We start from the raw sequence: 21,114 nt of genomic DNA on the forward strand, positions 1-21,114 counted from the left end.
ACACAGAGTGATGCTGAAGGAGGAAAAACAGCTTCAGTGTTGACGGGACCGATGGAAGCTCCAAGATGCCACCTTCACTTTGAGCAAGGAGGGAAAAAGTCCTGCCATCCTTACAAAATGATCCAGTTGTTTTTCTGGAGCTGATTCAACTCCCAGGAAGCTGTGGGGGCAGGTGTGTGTGTGTGTGTGTGTGTGTGTGTGTGTGTGTGTGTGTGTGTGTGTGTGTGTGTCTATTTGACTGAATTATCTCCCATTACAGCTCCTTTTAATAATAATCACATGCACACTGATCAATTTAACTCTTTTAATTTCCATGGACGACAACTTTTATTGAATGTTTGGAAAATACAAAAGACTGAAGAGAATCCATCTGGAATGTTTATCCCTCCAAGGCTCCTGCTTGTTCAGGAAGTTCCAGAAAGACGCTTTGGGAAAAGCTGCTTTTGGAACTTGGGAACCAGGCGCTGTGATCTTTGAGAAAGAAACTAAAATGCTTCAGTTGCTCTCATTGACCTTGGCTGACCTTGAGAAGGTCACAGCCCAGCTCCAGTCTGGGGTGGGGGCTCAGACGTCAACATCCTTGCTTGGTTCTCAAGGCCTGACCCGCCCCTTCCCATGATGCGCCGGGCTCTTTGCCGGGCTCGGCCTTCTGAGCAGGCGGGACGAGGCTCCTTCCAGTCGGAGGCCCAGCTCCCTCTGAACGGCTGGTTCAGCTGCTGACTGCCTCTCCCATCAAGTCAGGCTGTTCTTCCATTCCTGCTCCACATGGCTGCATGACTCCAAAATAATGGCTGCTGGCGCTCGCACAAGGCCAGCACGCCGCCCCCATTGCCAACATCAGACTGGAGCCATTAAAAGTTCTTAGCGAGCAAAATTCATTGGCTCATAAAAAAATGTTTTGTGTGAATTTCATGCTCCGCTGTTATTTTGGGACAGCGCCTCCCCCGCTTCGGGTTCGGGCGGAGCAAACGCTGGGTCGGGTTTACAGATGTAAACTGGGCGAGGATCCAGCACGGTGATGAAGCCTCTTTTAACCCCAACCTCAAAATGGAAAACATGGCTCCCTTCCATTTCCTCTCCACCGCTATCGGCTCATTTCTCACATAAATTGTTCCGTTAAGTTGTAGAAGAAACGGACTCAAACTTGGTTGAAAAAATAGGTCATTTCCACCCTGGAAACAGCCTTTGACAGGACTGATTTCAGGGTGAATTCAAAACAACAACATAAAGAATCAACCTTGGAGAGGGAACCGCGGTGCACCTCAGCTCCCTTCTCTCCAGGGAAACCAGTCTGTTTTCAAATGGTGACGGGGTTGCAGAGGTGAAGCCCAACGACACCACCTCCAGCTGCGACAGTTGGGACGGAACTGGCTTTGATAAGAGCACGGACGGGCACGCAGGTGGAGGAGGTGAAGGTGGAGTCTTTGGGAACGCCTCCAACCAGACGGGTGGGGTGACCACGTGCTGTAGAGACATCCTGAAAGCAGAAGCACCTCCATGAAGGCGGCAGCCTTTCATGAGCAAAGCTTCGGCTGTGAACGTGTCCAACACAGAGTGTGGAGCAGGAGCAGGAGCTGGAGCAGGAGCTGGAAGCTCCTGCTTTGACTCTTCATTTGATCTCGTCTCTGGATCCTGCTCTTTGTTGTTGATCTGATTTAGTGTCGTCATGGAGACAACAGTGAAACTAGGATCCGAACACTCCTCAGGTACATCCTCAAACTCTATAAACGTCTTTGCGTCGTGAAATAAAGGTGGAGTTGAACTATAAATCATTTTAGCATTTTGCAGAACCTCTTGAAGGACTCCATGTTGAGAACCACTCATTTAGCTGGGAGAGATGAAACAGAGAGAAATGAAAGAAAAGGGGGTTGAACACAATGTTCTCCTTTCTATGGTGTGTGTGTGTGTGCGTGTGCGTGTTCCTCGCCAGCTGGTTAAGGTGTCGCTGGTTTGTTTCCGCCTCCTTCTCTCTCTTGTTCTGGTTTGTTTCTCTTTTCTTTGACTTCTTGATCTGCTGGGTTTTGATTTCTTTTTATTTCTTTGTATTTTCGTTGTTTCCGTCCTGAAAACAACAGCAGCTGTGTGTAACAGCTGCGTGTCAGAGCACGTCTTGCAAAGCGCCGGGAGGTGTTTGCGTTGGGGAAAGGGCTCTCGCGCCCCGTCTCCAACCGAGGACCTTTTGCGTGTTAGGCGAACGTGATAACCACTACACTACGGGAACTGGCTGCCTCCTCCACTGCTGTGCTGAGACAGCTGTCAGTGAGCAGCCACATGGTCTGTCACCCAGCAGCCTTTGGTGAGAAACACAGAGTAGTAGTTTAGTGAGAATACGTCCCTCTGGTTCTTAGATACAGCAGATTATAGATTAAAGCAGCTTTTAAGGTTTTTTTTCCCCCTCCAAATATTGGCTCAATATACCTAACCCTCACACATACAGCAGCAAGGGAATTAAAGCTGGAGGTTTATAGTGCTAATCTAGGGATAAATGTGCAAATGTTTTTCGATTTTTATTCAATATATACATTTTTATATAGTGGCGCGGTAGCGTGGTGCTCAAACCACTGCCTGACAGCAAGAAGGTCCTGGGTTCAATTCCTGCCTGGGGCGCTGTTGGCACCGTGCCCCGGTGGGTTATCTCCCAATGAGGGTCCTTTCTGTGTGGAGTTTGCATGTCCTCCCCGTGCTCACGTGGGGTTTCCTCCACCCGGCTTGGCTTCACTTCTAGTTTTTGTTCTTTTGTTACTAAACTTTTTGAAACATTGATCCGCTGCTGTCTGCTCTCTGCACCTGGGCCCTAGAATCAGCCGTGTATCACTCCCGGGCGTCTGGGGTCATGTTTTCAGTGACAATTAGAGTGAATGTTCGGCTGCTTTTCAATTTCAATTGAAATACATTTCTATAAGTGCAAGAATTTTTACTTGTTCAGAGTTTTACATACACAGTGAATAATCAAACGTTCAAATAAATCTGAACAGGAATCTGAATTGTTCACAACCTCAAGTCGCCTGCTAATTAAATAATATCTGAAGCCTTTCTCGGTTGAATCCCTACACACTTAATTAGTCCATTTTCTTGAGCTCAGAGGAAATCGCTTGGGGTAGGAATATTTCAAACGCAACTCGACCAGTGCTGATTAAATATTCATTCAGAGACAGGAAGCTTTTATATCGTCCTTTAATCACATCCTGGCTCAGACTGCACGCTTCCTTGGTTTAAGCAGGATTACAACGCTATCCTGGGGACAGTTGGTGCAAACACTGTGCCCCTTTTCTTGCTGCCAATGCTTTCTGTTATATTGGCTTTGCAGAATATGTATTTGCATCCTGTCTATTTTTACCCTCTGCCCTCTCCTCCTATAGATTCTATAGATTCCATAATCAGCAGCATCGCGACAAACACGCTGCAAGACTTAGCAACATGTCCCTGTGCGTGGCCAGGGGGAGCAGGAAGCCTGCGGAGGAATGGCAAAAAGAAACATTCCATGTTCTGAGTTTGAGCTCCAAGTGTCTGGAGACACAGAGACTTGCGCCCCTTAAATATTTAACAGCTAACTTTCAGCTTCTGTCATAGGCCTTGGAGCGTTACATAAATCACCAGAGAGAGAGAGAAACCGTTTCCTCCCTGGGACAGATTGTTGTCACAGCTAAAAGCTAAATGATGACCTGACTCAATCTGGTCTGGCAGTGACACCATCAGGAGAACAGGAGCGGTCACATTGTTCTTTCTCTTGGAAAGCTTTGTTATTGTTCTTCTTTTTCATTTTTCCTAGTTTGTGAGTGAGCTAAATGACCTCACAACTCAAGGCCCTTGAGCGCGCCAGCACTGATTTGTAAGCACCGGCAGCGGGTTCCACTTAGATCTCCTCTGTATTCTTTGACTCACTGGAGTCTGTCATAGTGGTTATGTCAGTGATGCGATGTTTTGGTTTTGTAGCCTGTAATTGCTGTAGCATTGTAATATTGTAAAAGCCTTTGTGAAGAAATAATGCTGACATGAATGAGAGCACTGAGCAGCAGCCTCGCATGCAGCCCGACTCATTGGATGATTCATGCTCTGTTGCTACCCAAGTGAGCTTCAATCCAGCTCCTGTAGGTCCTGCTCTTCAGCCCGAGGCGACAAGGCTGAAGCCGCAGTAGAAGGGGGTCATTCTGGCTACAACCCCCGCTCCCCAAAACGCTTTAATGACCTCATGACCTCTGTGTGGCCCCCCCTAGAGCTCATTAACCAATCAGGGGGGCCTGTGTGGAGGATGGGTTGGGGCCAATAAAGGGCTAAACCCCGCCGGCCTGGAACACACAGATTTATGTGGCCCACAGAGTGAAGCCATTAAGGGAGGGGCTGGCATCTGAGCCGCGTAGGGGGTGGAAGCCCGAACATCTCATCTGCAGTCATCACACTCTAATGGAACGGCAGCGTTTTGAGAGTTGGGTTTTTTTGGTGCAGGAGGGAGTGGGGGTGATAATGGTTGGACCTTATTCATTTTAACGGCTTAGCTGGCGGAACAGCTCTATTGTTCTCATCACTAAGCCAGCTGACACTACAAAAAAAAAAAAAAAAGCTAAAAAAACATTCTATTTTTAAAGAACTGCAAGTGCCAGTAAAACAGGTCAGCAGAGCTGAGAGCAGCATGTGAAAGCCAAAACACTGTCTCGACCGTTGAGTAGGTGCTTACTCATCATCATGATTGAGGAGACATTAGAAGCACATCAGGTCTGGTTCAAGCCCAATTACACCTTTTAAATCAGCTCCTCACCCCCCACCTCCCAGTCTCTTCAGGTGGTTTGTTAATGAGAAGCTGCTCCAGGCCGACACACACAACAGAGCGCGGTTCCCCTGCGTGGCTGAGACTCCCTGCACCTCCTTTCTGCACCTCCTCACACCTGCTTCCATCCCTGCACTGCATAACAGCCAGGATTTATATTTCAGACTTTGTGCAGACTTTTATGGGAAACACTGCATAAGTCAACTTTATGGAATTGTTTCCGGTACTCAAGGAAGATGCTTATTCAACTACAACCACTCCTTGTTCATCATCGGAGCCTTTTATGAATATGCATTGACTCCAGCATGGAGTGTGAAGTTCAGCTGGAGTTTGCTCCTGACAGTGGCTGTCGAAGCCTCGTTCAATACAACATTTGTGAAACGTTGTGGAGCTCTACTGTCAGGCAGGTACATCACTGAGGATGCATCCCAGCACTTCCGCAGGAAGTATTCTTAAAGTTGCGTGTCTGGCTAAGCCAGTGACACCCAGGAAAGGTCTGGGCTGACAACCTAGAACAGATTGGTGACGACTGGAGAGACAGTTGGCAACTCGGGAAGACGGCACGGGTCAGGTTGGGCCAGCGCCCCATCTCTGAGTCTTCTGTGAGGGAGACAACCCAATAAAGCTACAGGCAAACCTACAAAGGCCGGGAGCCCGACCAGGAATCACCCCACAGAGCCCAGAATCTCCACGCCTTTCAGCCCCCTACATTCTGCACAGCATCCCAGAAAAGTAAGATTTGATAGCCCCCAGCAAACTTTGCAGGCCAGTCTCTATGCAGAGTCTTGTTCAAGCTAGGCATAGTGGGCTTGGCGAAGAAGAGGACCATCAAATCAACCATCGATGCCGCAGAGAGGGCCACCAATGGTTAACCGCTGCTGAGATGCAAGCTGGTCTATCTGTGAAGAAAGCCCACTGCTCCGGAATAAAATAAAATCAACACATGCCCATGTGAGAAAGCAAACCGCGCTTGCAGATGAGGAAGAACTACAAATTGGTGGCAGCAGCTGCGGCACACCACATCATGTGTGTCTACACCAAGAAGCCTCCATTCTTGATCACGCAACATGTGAAGATCTGGCTGTAGACTCAGGAGGAGGTAGCACAAATCAATACGGGGTCCCAGCACTGGGGCCCCATAGTGGGAGCCAGGCCCTCAAGCTTATACTTGCAGTGTGAGATAGCAGTGAGAAGAGCAGGTGAAACCAGCGTCAGCCTCCATGAGGCTGCAGTTTCAATACATAGACATGATACAGTGGGATTCCATATAAACACATGCAAACATGCAGGAATTGAGGGCTCCAACTGTGTGACCAATGGATTTCCTTGCATATGTGCAACAACACAGAAAAAGTATCTGTACAAAATGAATCACCTTTCATACACGAATCACAATTCAGAGACTGAAACTAATTGATACCATACATTCAACTATCACACCGGTGTGTGTGTGTGTGTGTGTGTGTGTGTGTGTGTGTGTGTGTGTGTGTGTGTGTGTGCATGTTCCAATTTAAAAGGCAATCCCTCCGTAAAAACTTTAACCTGATTATTCAAATGAGAAAAAGCCATTTCAGCTTTTTGCTTGAGTCAGTGTTTGAGCTGGGGAGCAGGACTCTGAGCCACGCTGATGGACTGACAGCTTGGACCCCATCACTCACACACAACCTCAAATCGGTCCAGTCTAGTAACAACAAAACAACAACAGTTTGCAGGCGTTGACTACCATTTCACTAAATTAAAATAATTCTAAGCAACCTACTAAGAAGGCAGAAAACTAGGTCAAACGCAGCCCTCCCTCCCCCCACCCCCCACCAAGCAAAGTGGAGAAGGAGGTGAGCACAAAAATGAAGGAGCTGTCAGGAGGCTACACAGCCAGTTTGACGGTTATTAAGTGAATAACCCCCGGTGGGGGAAATGGCATGGGCCCATCAGGTCCATTTCAACCTGACAGTGTCCTGCCCTCAACAGAACAGCAGGCGGAGACTGGCAGCAAAGAGCACTGAGCACTACAAAAAGGAGATTTCAGTGACCTGTCGTGGTCTTCATGCAGTTTAGGGGAAAAAAGCTCAGAGATAGAAGAAGAGACCAGACCACACACAATCAGGGTTTTCCCGCCTGGCTCCTTCACCAGTGGCTGATGAAACGGCTTTTTTCACAGGGTCAATGGACTCGTCACGCTAGAACAATGCACAACTCCACCCTGAATGAGCAGCCTCCCAGGGAGATGACAGCAGCAAACAGGAGGTCAGACCAGCGCACGGCGGCAGCTAAACAGATGGCAGCGACAAATCGGAAAAGCAAGGCAGAACAAACAAGAGGAAACGAATGAAAGCGACACAAGGATGAAAGTAGGGAGGAAACAGACATTTCTGTTTGTGTGTGTGTGTCCATGCCAGCTACAGACCTTTTGTCTGAGCAGTTTGCTACGGACCCGGCCCCACAGCTTGGCCCCCGTGTTGGTGTGCCGCTTGCTGAGGACAGGGGTCTGCATCTGCTGCTGCTGCATCTGCTGCTGCTGCATCTGCTGCTGCTGCATCTGCTGCTGCTGCTGCTGCTGCATCTGCTGCTGCTGCTGCTGCTGCTGCTGCTTGGCCTCTGGACGCTGCAGGTTGTGGTCCAGGCAGCAGTGCCGCTCCATGTGCTCACACACAGAGTTCAAGTTCACGTCTGACACCAGGATGTCCGTCATCCTGACAGATGGTTTGGATAATTATACTTTTTCCTGTGTCCTCCCAGCCGGCGAATGGAGAAAGAGAGCACCCAGGGCAGAGTAGAGATGAGGCGCTGGAGGGATACAGATCACCGCACCTGGGGTCAAAGTATCTGCCGAGGATTGCGCACCACAGCAGTACACAAATAAACTCAATGTGGATGGAACGTTCAACCCGACGGACATGAAGTGGATGTTCCGGAGGAGGAAGAAAAAAAAAAAATCAAAATCAAACGTTCACTTCAGGAGGAGCGTGCTGGGCAGAGAACAGCAGCTGAGGGTGAGAGCGCAACGCTGGGAAAGATGAAAACAAATGAAAAATCCTGCCATGGTGTGTGTGTGTGTGTGTGTGTGTGTGTGTGTGTGTGCGTCTCGCAGCTCGATGAAACCTCGATAAGTCCAAGATGGGTGTTCGTTGAGCTCCTTCTACAGTCAGCTGCCAACATCTCCCTCACCAGTCTGATCAACAGAACAGTGCACACAGACACAGAGAGAGAGAGAGAGAGAGCGAGCAGGAGAGAGAGAGCGAGCAGAGAGAGAGAGAGAGAGAGAGAGAGAGAGAGAGAGAGAGAGAAAGAGGGAGCGCGAGCAGGAGAGAGAGAGAGAGAGAGAGAGCAGGAGAGAGAGAGAGAGAGAGAGTGAGCAGGAGAGAGAGAGCGAGCAGGAGAGAGAGAGCGAGCAGGAGAGAGAGAGAGAGAGAGAGAGAGAGAGAGAGAGAGAGAAAGAGGGAGCGCGAGCAGGAGAGAGAGAGAGAGAGAGCGAGCAGGAGAGAGAGAGAGAGAGAGCGAGGAGCAGGAAAGAGAGAGAGAGAGTGAGCAGGAGAGAGAGAGAGAGAGAGTGAGCAGGAGAGAGAGAGAGAGAGAGAGTGAGCAGGAGAGAGAGAGAGAGAGAGCGAGCAGGAAAGAGAGAGCGAGGGAGAGAGAGAGAGAGAGAGTGAGCAGGAGAGAGAGAGAGAGAGAGAGAGAGAGAGAGAGAGAGAGAGAGAGAGAGAGAGAGAGAGAGAGAGAGAGAGAGAGAGAGAGAGAGAGAGAGAGAGAGAGAGAGAGAGAGAGAGAGAGAGAGAGAGAGAGAGAGAGAGAGAGAGAGAGAGAGAGAGAGAGAGAGAGAGAGAGGGAGGAATGAGCTGCAGTTGTAAGCACACAGCTCCACTCGCTCCTCCAGATGCGATGGACACACCTCCAAAAAGAGGAATGGAGGGAAGGTGGGAGCGAGGGGGGAGGGATGGAGCGGGGGGCATGGGGGCCAGGGGGGAGGGATGGAGGCCAGGGGGGAGGGGTGTATTTGCTAGTATTATTATTTTTTTTTTTCTAGTATTATTTTTCTTTTATCTATTATTATTACTTTTTTTTGCTAGTATTATCATTATGTCTTTTGTGAATTATTATTTTTTTTTTTCTAGTATTATTTTTTTTTTTCTAGTATTAATTTTTTTTCTGGTATTATTATTTTTTTTTTCCATAGTATTATTATTATTTTTTTCCCTAGTATTATTTTTTCCCCTCTAGTATTATTATTATTTTTTCTAGTATTATTATTATTTTTGTAGTATTATTATTATTTTTGTAGTACCGGGTGTCATGACATTTCACTGCATATATGTATGACCGTATATGTATGTGACAAATAATCTCTTGAACTAGAACTTGAACTATTTATTTTATTTTACTTTTATTTATTTTACTATTTATACTATTTTAGTTTTTCTAGTATTATTTTTTTCCCTATTATTATTATTATTATTATTATTATTATTATTTTCTAGTATTATTGTTTTTTTCTAGTATTATTATTTTTTCTAGTATCATTTTTTTTCTAGTATTATTATTTTTTTCTAGTATTTATAATTTTTTTCCTAGTATTATTTTTATTATTATGTCTTTTTTGTATTATTATTTTTTTCTAGTATTATTTTTTTTCTAGTATTATTATTTTTTTTCTAGTATTTATTTTTTTCTAGTATTATTATTTTTTTCTGGTATTATTTATTTTTTTCCTAGTATTTTTTTCCTCTAGTATTATTTTTTTTCTAGTATTATTATTTTTTATTATTATTTTTCCCCCTAGTATTATTATTTTTTCCTAGTATTATTATTTTTCTAGAATTCTTTATTTTTTCTAGTATATTATATTTTTTTCTAGTATTATTTTTTTTCTAGTATTATTTTTTTTTCTATTATTATTATTATTATTATTATTATTATTGATGGCCACGTAAACACAGAAAATAAAAACCTGCTCTTCACAAACTGGAAAACAAAATGAGCAGGTGCACTTTGTTTGGTTGTTTTAAGATGACCAGACATTTGGGAGTTGAAATACTTCAATCTCAACTCCTCCAAGTCACGACTCCAAAAGCAACGTCTCCTGCTCCTCCACCTCCACCTCCACCCCGCCTCCTCCTCCTTGGAGAGGTGGAAGGGGGTTGGAGGGGGCAGAAGGTTTTTTTTTTTGTAGCACCCTCCTCTCTCTAGTGTCTGCTGCAGGTTGATGTGCACAGCGCTACCGCACCTCCCCCCAGGGAGTCACGATGTCACACATCTACACAGATGAGAGGGAAGCAGCTGTAGGGCCTGCAAAGACACCTCCACTTGGGTCCATCGGAGCAGAATCGGACAGAGGATGGAGTTGACATGGAGCAGCCATTCAGTGTCCCTACTTCAAAGTCCCTTGGGCTCCAGGGACGTGTGTGCATGCACGCTTTATATTTTGGGGGAAATCTTGGTTGAAAATTGTAATGCCGCTTGCCGTTTTGACCCTGGACGGCTTCATCACGAAGGGCTTTTCACAGCCAGAAAGCCAACACTGGTGTAGATCCATGGATTGGAAAGTTAAGAACACATGAGACTTTGAGACTAAGAAACCCTGAGACAGCTTTCTGCCGACATGCAGGTTTTGCTAAATTACCAGCAAAGAGCAGGTAGGGACAGAAAACGGGCTTGTGCATTTGGAAATTTGTTGGAAATACAAAGTGATTCTATTTCATTCATTTCTATGGTCACAACCTGCCTTTCTTCACACATGAACTTCATGTCTGTGATGTTAGGTGGCTGATGCTGACATTAATGCAAAGTCAAGCCGCCAGTGGAATACAGATTCATTATTTGAGAGTAAGATAGCATTAAAGGATGAAACCCAATCGAAAGCAGAAGACGCTTTGAGCTTATCTAGCCAATCGGATGGGGGTCGCTACGTCTATGAGACTTTGGAGCGGACGGGTGGCTGACGTGAGGCCGACGGCCATAAGCTGCTTTGCGGACAGTTAATGAGATCATCTTTATTACGGACCATCTCTAAAAGTAGCTCTATCAAATGACCCAACCTCAACACCACCCTATCCCTCTGCTGACTAAAGCAGAGGCGGAGGAGGGTGTGGGAGGACTGCTGAGATGTTTAGAATCCCAATTCCAAGAGAGAGAGAGAGAAGGCGGGTGCTAAAGCTGAGGGAGCCCCAGGCTACAGAGGAGGGCTATGACCGAGGGGAGTGGGTGCCGGAGAGGCTTCACAGCCCCTCCGGTGCCGCACGGCTTATTCCGGTTTCCCTTTCATCTGAGCGGTCGGGGGCATATTAAGCACTAGAGACAAAGGGGGTAAAAGAGGAGAGAAAGAGAGAGAGATGAAGAAAGTGAAAGGATATCATTACTGTACAGACTGATCAGCCACTGACATGGGAAGGGAATAACAGAGCATCTCCAAAAGCATAGGTCTTGTGGGCTGTTCCCGCTATGCAGTGGTTACTACCTACCAAAAGTGTCCAAGGAAGGACGACCGCTGAACCGGCGACAGGGTCATGGACACATTGATGCACATAGGGAGCCAAGTCTAGTCTGGTTGGATGCCACAGAAGAACTACTGCAGCACAAAGTGGTGAAACAGTGAATGTTGCTGTGATAGAAAGGTGTAGAACACACAGTGCATGGCAGCTTGCTGCGTATGGGAGCTCAGTGTCCATGCTGAACCCTGTCCACCCCTGAAAGCACCTACAACGGACACGTGGGCGTCACAACTGGACCATGGAGCAATAGAGGAAGGTGGAGGTCTGATGAATCATGTTTTCTTCTACATCATGTGGATGGGTGGGGTTCGGGTCCGATGGAGCATCTGTGGGATGTGCTGGAACAACAAACCTGATCCATGGGGGCCCCACCTCCAACTTCCAGGACTTATAGGATCTGCTGCTAACGTCTTGGTGCCAGACAACACAGGACACCTTCAGAGTCTGGTGGAGTCCATGCCTCCACCTCACAGCTGTTTTGGTGGCACAAGGTGGAGGTACACAGTATTAGGATTATTAGTGGTTTTAATGTTGTGGCTGATCGGTTTACAGTAGAGTAGCTCTGTGATACAGGGTGTGATCAAAGAGTATTGGGGTGTTGTGTGTCCCGTGTGTGTGTGTGTGTGTGTGTGTGTGTGTGTGCGTGTGTGTGTGTGTGTGTGTGTGTGTGTGTGTGTGTGTGTGTGTGTGTGTGTGTGTGTGTGTGTGTGTGTTTGTGTGTGTGTGTGTGTTTTACAGAGAATAGAGGAAAGAGAGGGACTTGAGAAACAAAAAAAGTTTGTAATAGAGATTGAGAGGGAGTGGAAACATTAGCTTAGGTTCTCAATACATTTCCTCCACCATCAATAATGGAGAGAGAGAGAAATAAATATGAAAAAAGAGAAAAGAGGGAGGGGCCCGTACTCGGCAGCTTATGCTACATTCGAACCAAATGATTTTAGTAAGCAAGAAATATGTTCTGCATCTTCAAATCCCCCACACACCCCTTTCAATCATCTCGGACAATGTAATCTAATTTCACAAGAAGTAGGATTTCAATGGAGTAATCCTTCACCCTTGACAAAAAACAAGGGGACTAAAAGACAGAAAAAGGTGGCATACAGATAAGCTTGTAGCTCCTCCCGTCGTGGAGACCTCTCAGTCTGCTCCGGAGGCAGAGAGCGAGGGCATCGCTTCAGTGCGGACCGGCGCTTTAAACAGTAAGTAAGTAAGTCATCTTACCGTTGCCATGGGGACACGACCCCACTGCGTCTCCTAGCGCTTCACCCGCAGTCTAAGTGGGTGAAGGCGCATGGGGCGGGTGGGGGGAGGTGGCACGCTACATCTGAGCTCCACTGACCTACTTCCTGTGGAGGAGAGGCAGCCGCCCAGTGCGAGGCTCTGCCAGCTTTACAGGTTGTCTGAATTATTCACCCAGGAGAGCAAAGCCGCGGCTGGCTGACCACAGCAGGGTGTGGACCGTCACGCCATGGAAGTATCATCCCCATATATGGAGATATGATATTTTGACATCTGAGGTTTCTGTGATTTGCCAATTTAAAGAGACAATCCATAAGTTCCACTGGGTTCGGTGAATTACACGACAAGTCCCCAAACGCAACGTTTTGGTTTTTTTGCCCCCAAGACCAGGTTTACGCTCATCTTTGCTCCACGACGCTGACTTTCTATTCTGCAAACGATGCCTTCTTGTGATCCATTGATTTGTTTACACGTTATTGACCACAACTATCGAAACTGATTTATCAAATTCACCACCTCTGCCTTTCACTTCTTTCACATGCCCCATCTTTGCATTCTTGCAGAGAGGCGGACCCAGCCACCACCGAGGGAAATAGCACGTGAGGAGCACATGCAGAAAGCAAATATTGAACGGCTGTTTCATGTTTGTTTGGTAAAGGCAGGTGTGTAACCTAAAAGGAAAGGGCTGTCAGAGTCATTTACAATTATGCATTACTTAGTAACTAAGTAAGAAACACAGAATTGGGTCGTACACTAATCTCTGTCGCAATGTAGCTGAATGTTATTCTCCCTTGTAAGTCGCTTTGGATAAAAGCGTCTGATAAATGACTAAATGTAAATGTAAATGTAAGTACCACTATTTACACCACCCAAGTTTACAACAAGGAGGAAATTCTGACAACCTCTTGCAGAGCGTCAGTCTGAAAGCGAGGGTCTTTCAGAAAACACTGTTCGTATTCATTTCCAGGGGGGATTCAGGACACATGAGAATATTTGAGAAACTTCAGAAAATATAGATTTGTTTATCTTGACAGAGCTAGCTGTGTCACACTGCGTATGAATTGGTCAAGCATCATGGAGCCCGACTCCCCAAAAACCCAATGAAAATCCCCATTAAACCAATCAGTGGAAGATCAGAACCCCATCAGCGGGTCGAGAAGCCGTCGCCACCGACCGAGCCCCGATACACTCACCTGGAGGAAAAAAATCTATAGACACTCAAGCAGCTGTAGATCAGGGAACCATAGGTCTCAGTGTTGGGGCTGTTTCATAGAAGCAGAAACAGAAATCCAATGAGACTGGAGAGTCAGACAGGCAGGAAGACTTCATCTCTTTCACTTCCTTTTCCTGGGGTATCATTCTCTCTCTCTGACACTACAGAGGGGATGGTAGCTCAGGCGGTAGAGCTGGTGGTCTAGTCATCTAAAGGTTGCTGGTTCGATCCCAGGCTCCTCCTGCTAGCATGCTGTAGTGTCCTTGAGCAAGACACTTAGCCCCTAATTGCTCCTGATGGCTGCGTCCATCGGTGTTTGAACAATTGTAAGTCGCTTTGGATAAAAGCGTCTGCTAAATGACTAAATGACTACACACTTTGCTCTCCTTCTGCCTCTGTTGTTTTGGGAATCCTGCGTGGGTTGATCATTGCACTCTCCCGACACGCCTTCCTCCTTGGCTGTTCATTTTTCACCTTGAAATAAAAGCTTCAAAATCATTTTGATTGTACACTGACTTATCATATGGAGAATGGCCCCGCTCTCATCCCCCTCCCCCGAACGCCTGTTCTTTCCCTATGTAACTTCTGTGTTTGGCTTCAAAACCACGGGAAAAGTGGGTTAAGCTTTACGGCACTATGTCACTTACTTGATGTTTGGTTCCAGTTATTTCTGTTTTTTTTGCCTGGTAATATTTTTAACAAAATAAAAAATAAACTATAAATGATAAACTTGCCAGTCAAAATGTCGGGTAATAATGCTCATACAATGGTAGCCGCTCCACCTCCCTGACGGGCCAGCGATGCGGCCGGAACAAGCACGTCAGCCGGTTCAGCCGGTTCAGCCGGTTCAGCGGGTGAGCCCGGGCCCTGGCTTTCATTGCGCCACAGGGTTTGTGTCCGAGCACATCTGGTAGCTACAGCGGAAGCAGTCCCTCCCCCCCAGCTCCCCTGGATCGGCGAGGGCCGTGCAAGGTGCGCTGTAGCCTAGGTGTACACTATATTTGCGTTTGTAACAGAGTATTCTTGAAACGTGAACGATAAGGTTCAAATTTGTCGAGTAAAATAAATTAATCTTGGACACCAGACCGAGTTTTACGACAGTTGTGTGAAAGTGCAATTTCATTCAGAAACTGAAGGGCCGCAATTACCAAAAGTGATACAATTGTGCTTTAAAGTGTAGCGGAGGAGGAGTGGCACGGTAACCACGACAAACAAGTCTTCTGGAGTGCGTGGCTCACCAACTCAAACACCTATTCACATCATGGCCATTACGCAACTGACATTACATAATTCAAACGCTATGCAAGCCTGTCAAAGACATGGGGGCTGCCTGGCCCCCTCTCCAAAAACACCCACTCGGCTCTTTGAAGATAGCACGCGCAGAACAGGTACTCGCAAGATAAATGCCGTCGTGTTGCTGATGGGGACGTTTTTTCACATTTTTTAAAAGGTTACACGGAAGAATTCAGCACGACACTCTACTTATGCAACAGGCTCTGGGCAAAGTCCTGGATGGATACGCTCTCATCACATAAACAGCACTACAACGTGTGGAGAGCAAAGGTTTTGTGGGTCTTTCAACAAAAAAAAACCTAAACAATTGTTGGACTTGAACACACTATGGTCGGGGGAAATATTTAGCCGACTTGTTTCAGGCAGATTGTTTTTACTGGGAAAAGCACCACAAAGAAAGGCTGTATGGCATCCTAAGCCAAAACAATAATTTGTGTGAGACATTTCACCTCTCTCTCCTTTTGTGAACACATATTCTTAAAAGGCTTTTTGGATCACGAGACAGAGGCGGTCAAAACTCCATCAGCCTGGTATCCAATCAACGAGGCCCTAAAAACTACGGAACTGGAACAACAATAACCTCATCCATTAGAGCAAGGTCAAGGGAGGGCACTGAGATTTCCTCCAGATGAAAACCATGACGTCATTTGCCTAATAAGTGTTGGCAGAGGGGCCCAATCCAGAGGCCCCAAATAAGGATTGGTGAAAACCCTTTGGAGGTAAGCCCTCTCCCAGCCTTCACATTATTGAATAACATCCAGTGGATTGCCTCAACGGCCCCATCTCTGAGTTCTAGTAAACGCACATGACATCGGAAATTGGATGTGCGACTGCATATTCCAAAATATTTGGAACAGAGCTCCATTCCTAGTTGTGATCTTATTGTTCTGTTCCAAGATGAATATAGAGACATGAGATTGGGGCATAGCACCCTATTTTGGACAGGACGATTTCTAGAGTGGGAGAGATTTCTGACATTCCCTGAAAAACCCAACGCCGGTGGACAAGCTGTCGTTAGCGTTCTGGCAGGAAAGGAAATGGTTTGTCCCGCTCCCTGCCCCGAGGGGAGGAAGTCAGAAAGCAGTATCAAACGGCATTGACATGAACCTGCCACATGATCTTCTTAATACAAGGAGAAGCCATGGCCTCTCAGACAATCTCATGAAGTGTCTTGTAAAGGTGAACTGTAACTATCATTGACGTTGAGTCAACAGCGTAGTTTTATTATACACGGCTTGTCTTTGTCCCATTGATACCACTCTTCCAACTCAGACAAGAGACATGAAGCGAACAAAAAAGAAGAAGACCTCTTTTGGTACATTTTGCATATAGCCGGTATTTGTTCTGTGCTTTAAGCCCACCCTCAGAAGCAACGCCCAGATTGGGCAACCAGGGACCAACACCAGTTCTGTAGCCAGTGTCTTGGTCAACAGAATGTTTTTTTTGGTGTTATATTTGGTGTATGAGGAATCCAAATCAATAAGCACTGGAAACCCCCCTGAACACAAAGAAAACATTCAAACTCCACACAGAAAAGCCCCAAGCTAAACATGAAGCCCACGTCCCATGAAATGTAATTCAGAATCTTATTTTTAAAGGATGTTGAAAGAATTGCTGAACAAAACGCTGCTGCAGCAAATGCAAAGAAAGGTGACACTACTTACAACAGCAATGATCTACAGTATGAGGTTGTGATGGTAAGTGCTCCATCAAGTTGTAAAACAGCACAAAATGGCTTTCTCATCTTGTACAGGGAAATAAAAAAGTAGCCAGACAGAGAACTCCTCATGAATAAATCCTTACAAATCAGTATGTGCGACCCCTTGTAAGCGGCTGTGGCTGTTTGGTGCCAGAGTTGAGATTTTATGTCTAATTAGTGGCAAGTCACCAACACTGACCTTCATTAACGCATGGCTAGAATACATCAACCCCTGCTTCCGCCAAAATTAAAGATCACACTCTAAATAGAGACTATGGGCTGAATGGGATTATTGGGAAAGGTTTCAGAAGTAATAACAATAATAAAATGTATTTGTATTGCATCTTTCATGCAGAGAATGCAACTCAAAGTACTTTACATTCAATGCAATAAACAGGAGCAAGTTAAGACAATAGTATCCTCGTGTCCATTCCTTCACTTGAATGCCACCATGTCATAACCCTGGACATGATGGCATTCAAGTGAATAAATGCACATTGTTGGATGAGCAGTTTGACAATCCTACTTGAGACCTCAAAAATATTCCAATTTCCAAACTCAAGCGGACGTGTGCTGGTCTCTAGAACTGGAGTTTAAGACACTTTGATTCCTACCATACGGTAACTTTGTAGCGTGAAAATCATAAAATATTAAGCCAAGAGCAAACACACTTATTTATAAATACCATCACTGTCCAATTCAAACAAACTTTCAAACGGATGAAAAAGGAGGACACATTGAGGCGATCAAAGAAACAGCCCTCACCCCCCAAAAAGATCAGGTAGAGCTCCAACACTTTCCTTCCAATTGACAAAGTGCTTTTTTTTAAGCTATGGATCAAATGAGGAATCAATGAGGAAAACTAAAACAATTTGCAAAATTTTTCCCAAAATTGGAAGAAATGTGAGAATTAACGTGAACATATTATCCATCATGAGGAAAACTCCTCCTCATGATGCTGATTTGAAATAAAACATGTGTTTTACTGTTCAGGGGTTGTTTCCCTGCGACCCCTTTTTGGGTCATAGTGAAAAATGGTCGTACCACTCTGCGAGAAAGGCAGATCTCTATTCAACCCCATATAATGCAAAAAAAACCCCAAAAAACAAAAAGAAAACGAGTTCAGGGCTTATCAGGGAACCAAAATAAGTTTGTTCATTAATATTTGAGGAGATCTGGGTCACTACTGACTCAGAGTACTTGAACAACTCCTCTCAGGTTGTTGGCTGTAGGAGCCCAGCATGGTGTTGAGTGGTTCAGTGTTTTTTAAATGTTAAAACTGTGCGAGGAAATGTGCATTGAAAATGGATTTAATTTTGTAGAAGCCCAATCTTTAAAACAATCAAGCAAATAGATCATTATCTACACTGTCATTGTCTTGTCCTTAAATGTATTATGTTAGATTGTATGGCGCGCATGGCTCATAATATATCAATGGCTTTAAAATAATTACACAGTGGAGGCATAAATGGAGAATAATCAGGTCTAAAAATCACAAAATCTCCAACCTCGTGGCAGATATTGTAGAGGTTGTACAGTAGAAAACCATGAGGTCCATAATTTACCACTGACAATAAATTCCCAGAGAAATCCTCAATAAGCATTTCCTGATGTACATATCAAGAGGTATATTAAGGATCAGAAAACAAAGCAATGGTCCCAGGAAAATTCCTAAGTTAAAGTATGGTATTTATGTGCAATTTCCTTCCCACTGAGCTCAATTCCCCTTGCACACACAGGCCATTTGGATAGAAAACATCTTGAACATTATTTTCAGAAAGGAAAACGCTAGATTCTTCCTCATTTTCTTCACTGGAATGGAGTCAAACTTTGAATTGACCAAAGCTGAAGATGAATAACAGGCTACTGTGAGGGGAAAAAAACAACAGCGCCAACATACATCGTCCTAAACCCTGCTGTCCTCCCCATGTCCACATCACACCACTTCTCAGAATGAAGGAAACCTCAAACAGTCCATGTACAGCTACAGGGTGCATAAAAATAATCCCGACGTTCCCCTCCCCTCGAGCCCCTTGACCATGTGAAAGACATCCCCAACCCTCATCGCTTCAAACCCATTTTCAGTGAGTGGCACTTGGATAAATGCTACACGTCCACAAATAACCAACCCCATCAGTGGCTTCCCCTGGGTGGTGGTGAAAGTTGCCTCAAAGTATGATGTTGGTGTCATTGGAGGATGTTAGATATCCATCACATCTGGCCACTGAGGGCACCGAGAGGTGGGGGGCCACTACAAAGTCCTGCACGGCCTTGTGACACCAGGACAACGTATTTTGCCCAGGTCCATTTACTTAAATATTCTAGGATCTGCTGCCAATAACAGCAAGAGGGTGAACAGGGAAGGAAGGCGGTGAAAGCCAGGGGGGAAAAAGGGGGCAGAAAGTGTTCTGGTCTCCTAGGGTCTTTGGGGATGAGAGGAGGAAGGAGGAGAAAACAGAAACAGCGGTTGCATCTGGTGGTTGGAGTGTTGGCTCTGGTGCTGATGTTAAATCTGATTAGGAGGAGAAGGCACACACACACACACACACTCACAGAAAGCCTTGGGGGGGCTGTTTTCTGCACCCCCTGCCCCTCTACCCGGGGAACAAACTCTGTATTCTTTCAACAGAGGGTGAGGTGGGCTCCCCAAGTCTTTGCGCAACAAATTTCTGGTACACAGACCAGGCCTCAAGATCGTTACTACAGCGGGCATTGGTAAAGCCTAACACCACGGCTGCAAAAATACTGCCCTAGAGTAGAGTAAAGTCTTTAATACCCCCAAGGGAAAAATTGCCTTACAGCTAGTAGTCAAATACGACATACACAATACAGTAAAAGCACATAATAATATGACAACCATAGATTACATTAAGATACCCTTCTGACTATAAGAGCAGATGGACATCGACAAGCAGGTAGCCATGGCTGCTCCCTACAGCAAAATACAAAACTATACACGTTTATTAAAAAACCCAATGGCTTCTAGGAGAAAAGGGGTTCTGCACTTTTGGAGCCATACCTGGGAAAGCTAAACCGACGGGTGATGGGAGTCCAGTAAAACATATTCACAATGTTCACACAACACAATTCATATGCTTTCCAATCGACTATCAGTTGATATAGAAGATAGATCACAGAGATCAGCAGCAGTGATCTTTGACTATATTCCTTCATCCCTATTTTGTTTATGGGTTGATTTAGACCAAGTTTGCCGAATCAACAGGCCATGGCAAAGCTTTGTGAGGTTTACTGCGAAAGGGGATTGTAACCAAGAAAATAGGTTCTCTCGCACACCAACATCGAGAAATTGATGTGTACAGTAGTAGTATCTTGAAGGCCAAATTAGAGGCTCCAACACAACAGGCAATGTACAGTACTATAGATTGTCCACAAAGCAGAGATAGCATGTACACTATATCTATCAGGTGTAAACATGGACCTTCACCGTGACCAAATGTAGTCAAAACACTGCGCAGTTTCAACAAGAATTGTTTTGGTCGAATCTTCTCAGGATTCAAAGGTGCTTGCTAGTAAGGAAAGGATAGTAACCTAATCGATATCTATACTAGTGGTCCACCGATTGCTCTGTCGGCCAATTAATTGGGCCGATATATGCACATTTTGAGATAATCGGCATTGGCCGACGCCTGCACTCACGAGGCCGATAAACAAAAAATGTTGATCGTTCTATACATAGATTCTGAATATTGAGACGGTTTAAATATTAATTTTCTGCAGTATCGATACACAAGCAGCTGCTTCCTCGCTCTCTCTCTCTCCCACTGCGAGTCACACACCGCTGCAGCGCCCACATAGCCCCGCCTCCTCTCACTCCCTCGCTGTCGTCAATGTCACTGTCTCATTCGAAGCCAGAACAACTGGAACCAAGATGGCGGCTCCTGAGTTAACCAAGGCGTGATGAGAAGTAATACTACTACTTCTACTCCTACGTTTGGAGAGGGAGGCTGGGAACGGTCTCAGGAAATTATCTAACCGCAGCGCTCCGACTCTGCTGTTATCTTACTGTGATGCTTCCCCTCGTCTACAACCCGCTCGCCGCCAGGCACTTCGACAAACCAACGACAAAAAAAATGTAAAGATAGATAGAAGCCTTTTGTACTGAGTGACCCGTTCAAAACACTTTGCAATTATCTCCACCAGCATGCTTCTCCAGACAGGACAAAAGGGGACTCACTCTCTCTGGAGACCATCTCATTTCATATGGGCTGCAATGAACCCCTTTGTTCTCTAACGCTCCAAATCATATGATTGGCCACCATCTGGGACTCATGGATCGTTCCCTTTCCTCTCTCTCTCTCTCTCTCTCTCTCTCTCTCTCTCTCTCTCTCTCTCTCTCTCTCTCTCTCTCTCTCTCTCTCTCTCTCTCTCTCTCTCTCTCTCTCTCTCTCTCTCTCTCTCTCTCTCT

The 21,114-nt window shown here is 45.7% G+C and overlaps 1 protein-coding gene across 4 annotated transcripts in view; it reads right to left on the bottom strand.

Moving 5' to 3' along the window:
- Window positions 1-21,114, bottom strand: part of abr (ABR activator of RhoGEF and GTPase) — a 107,901-nt gene that overhangs the window by 7,521 nt on the left and 79,266 nt on the right. The window contains exon 1 of one of the 4 annotated variants that reach the window (XM_080013639.1): window positions 7,167-7,901. The exons of the other annotated variants lie outside the window; for them this stretch is intronic. Coding sequence (XP_079869765.1) covers window positions 7,167-7,451 — 285 coding nt within the window. The 5' untranslated portion in view covers window positions 7,452-7,901. Of the gene's footprint in view, window positions 1-7,166; window positions 7,902-21,114 lie in introns of those variants that run through there. 4 annotated transcript variants of the gene reach the window in all.

Source organism: Zeus faber (genome assembly GCF_960531495.2).
Source record: "Zeus faber genome assembly, chromosome: 14".
NCBI lineage: Eukaryota > Metazoa > Chordata > Actinopteri > Zeiformes > Zeidae > Zeus > Zeus faber.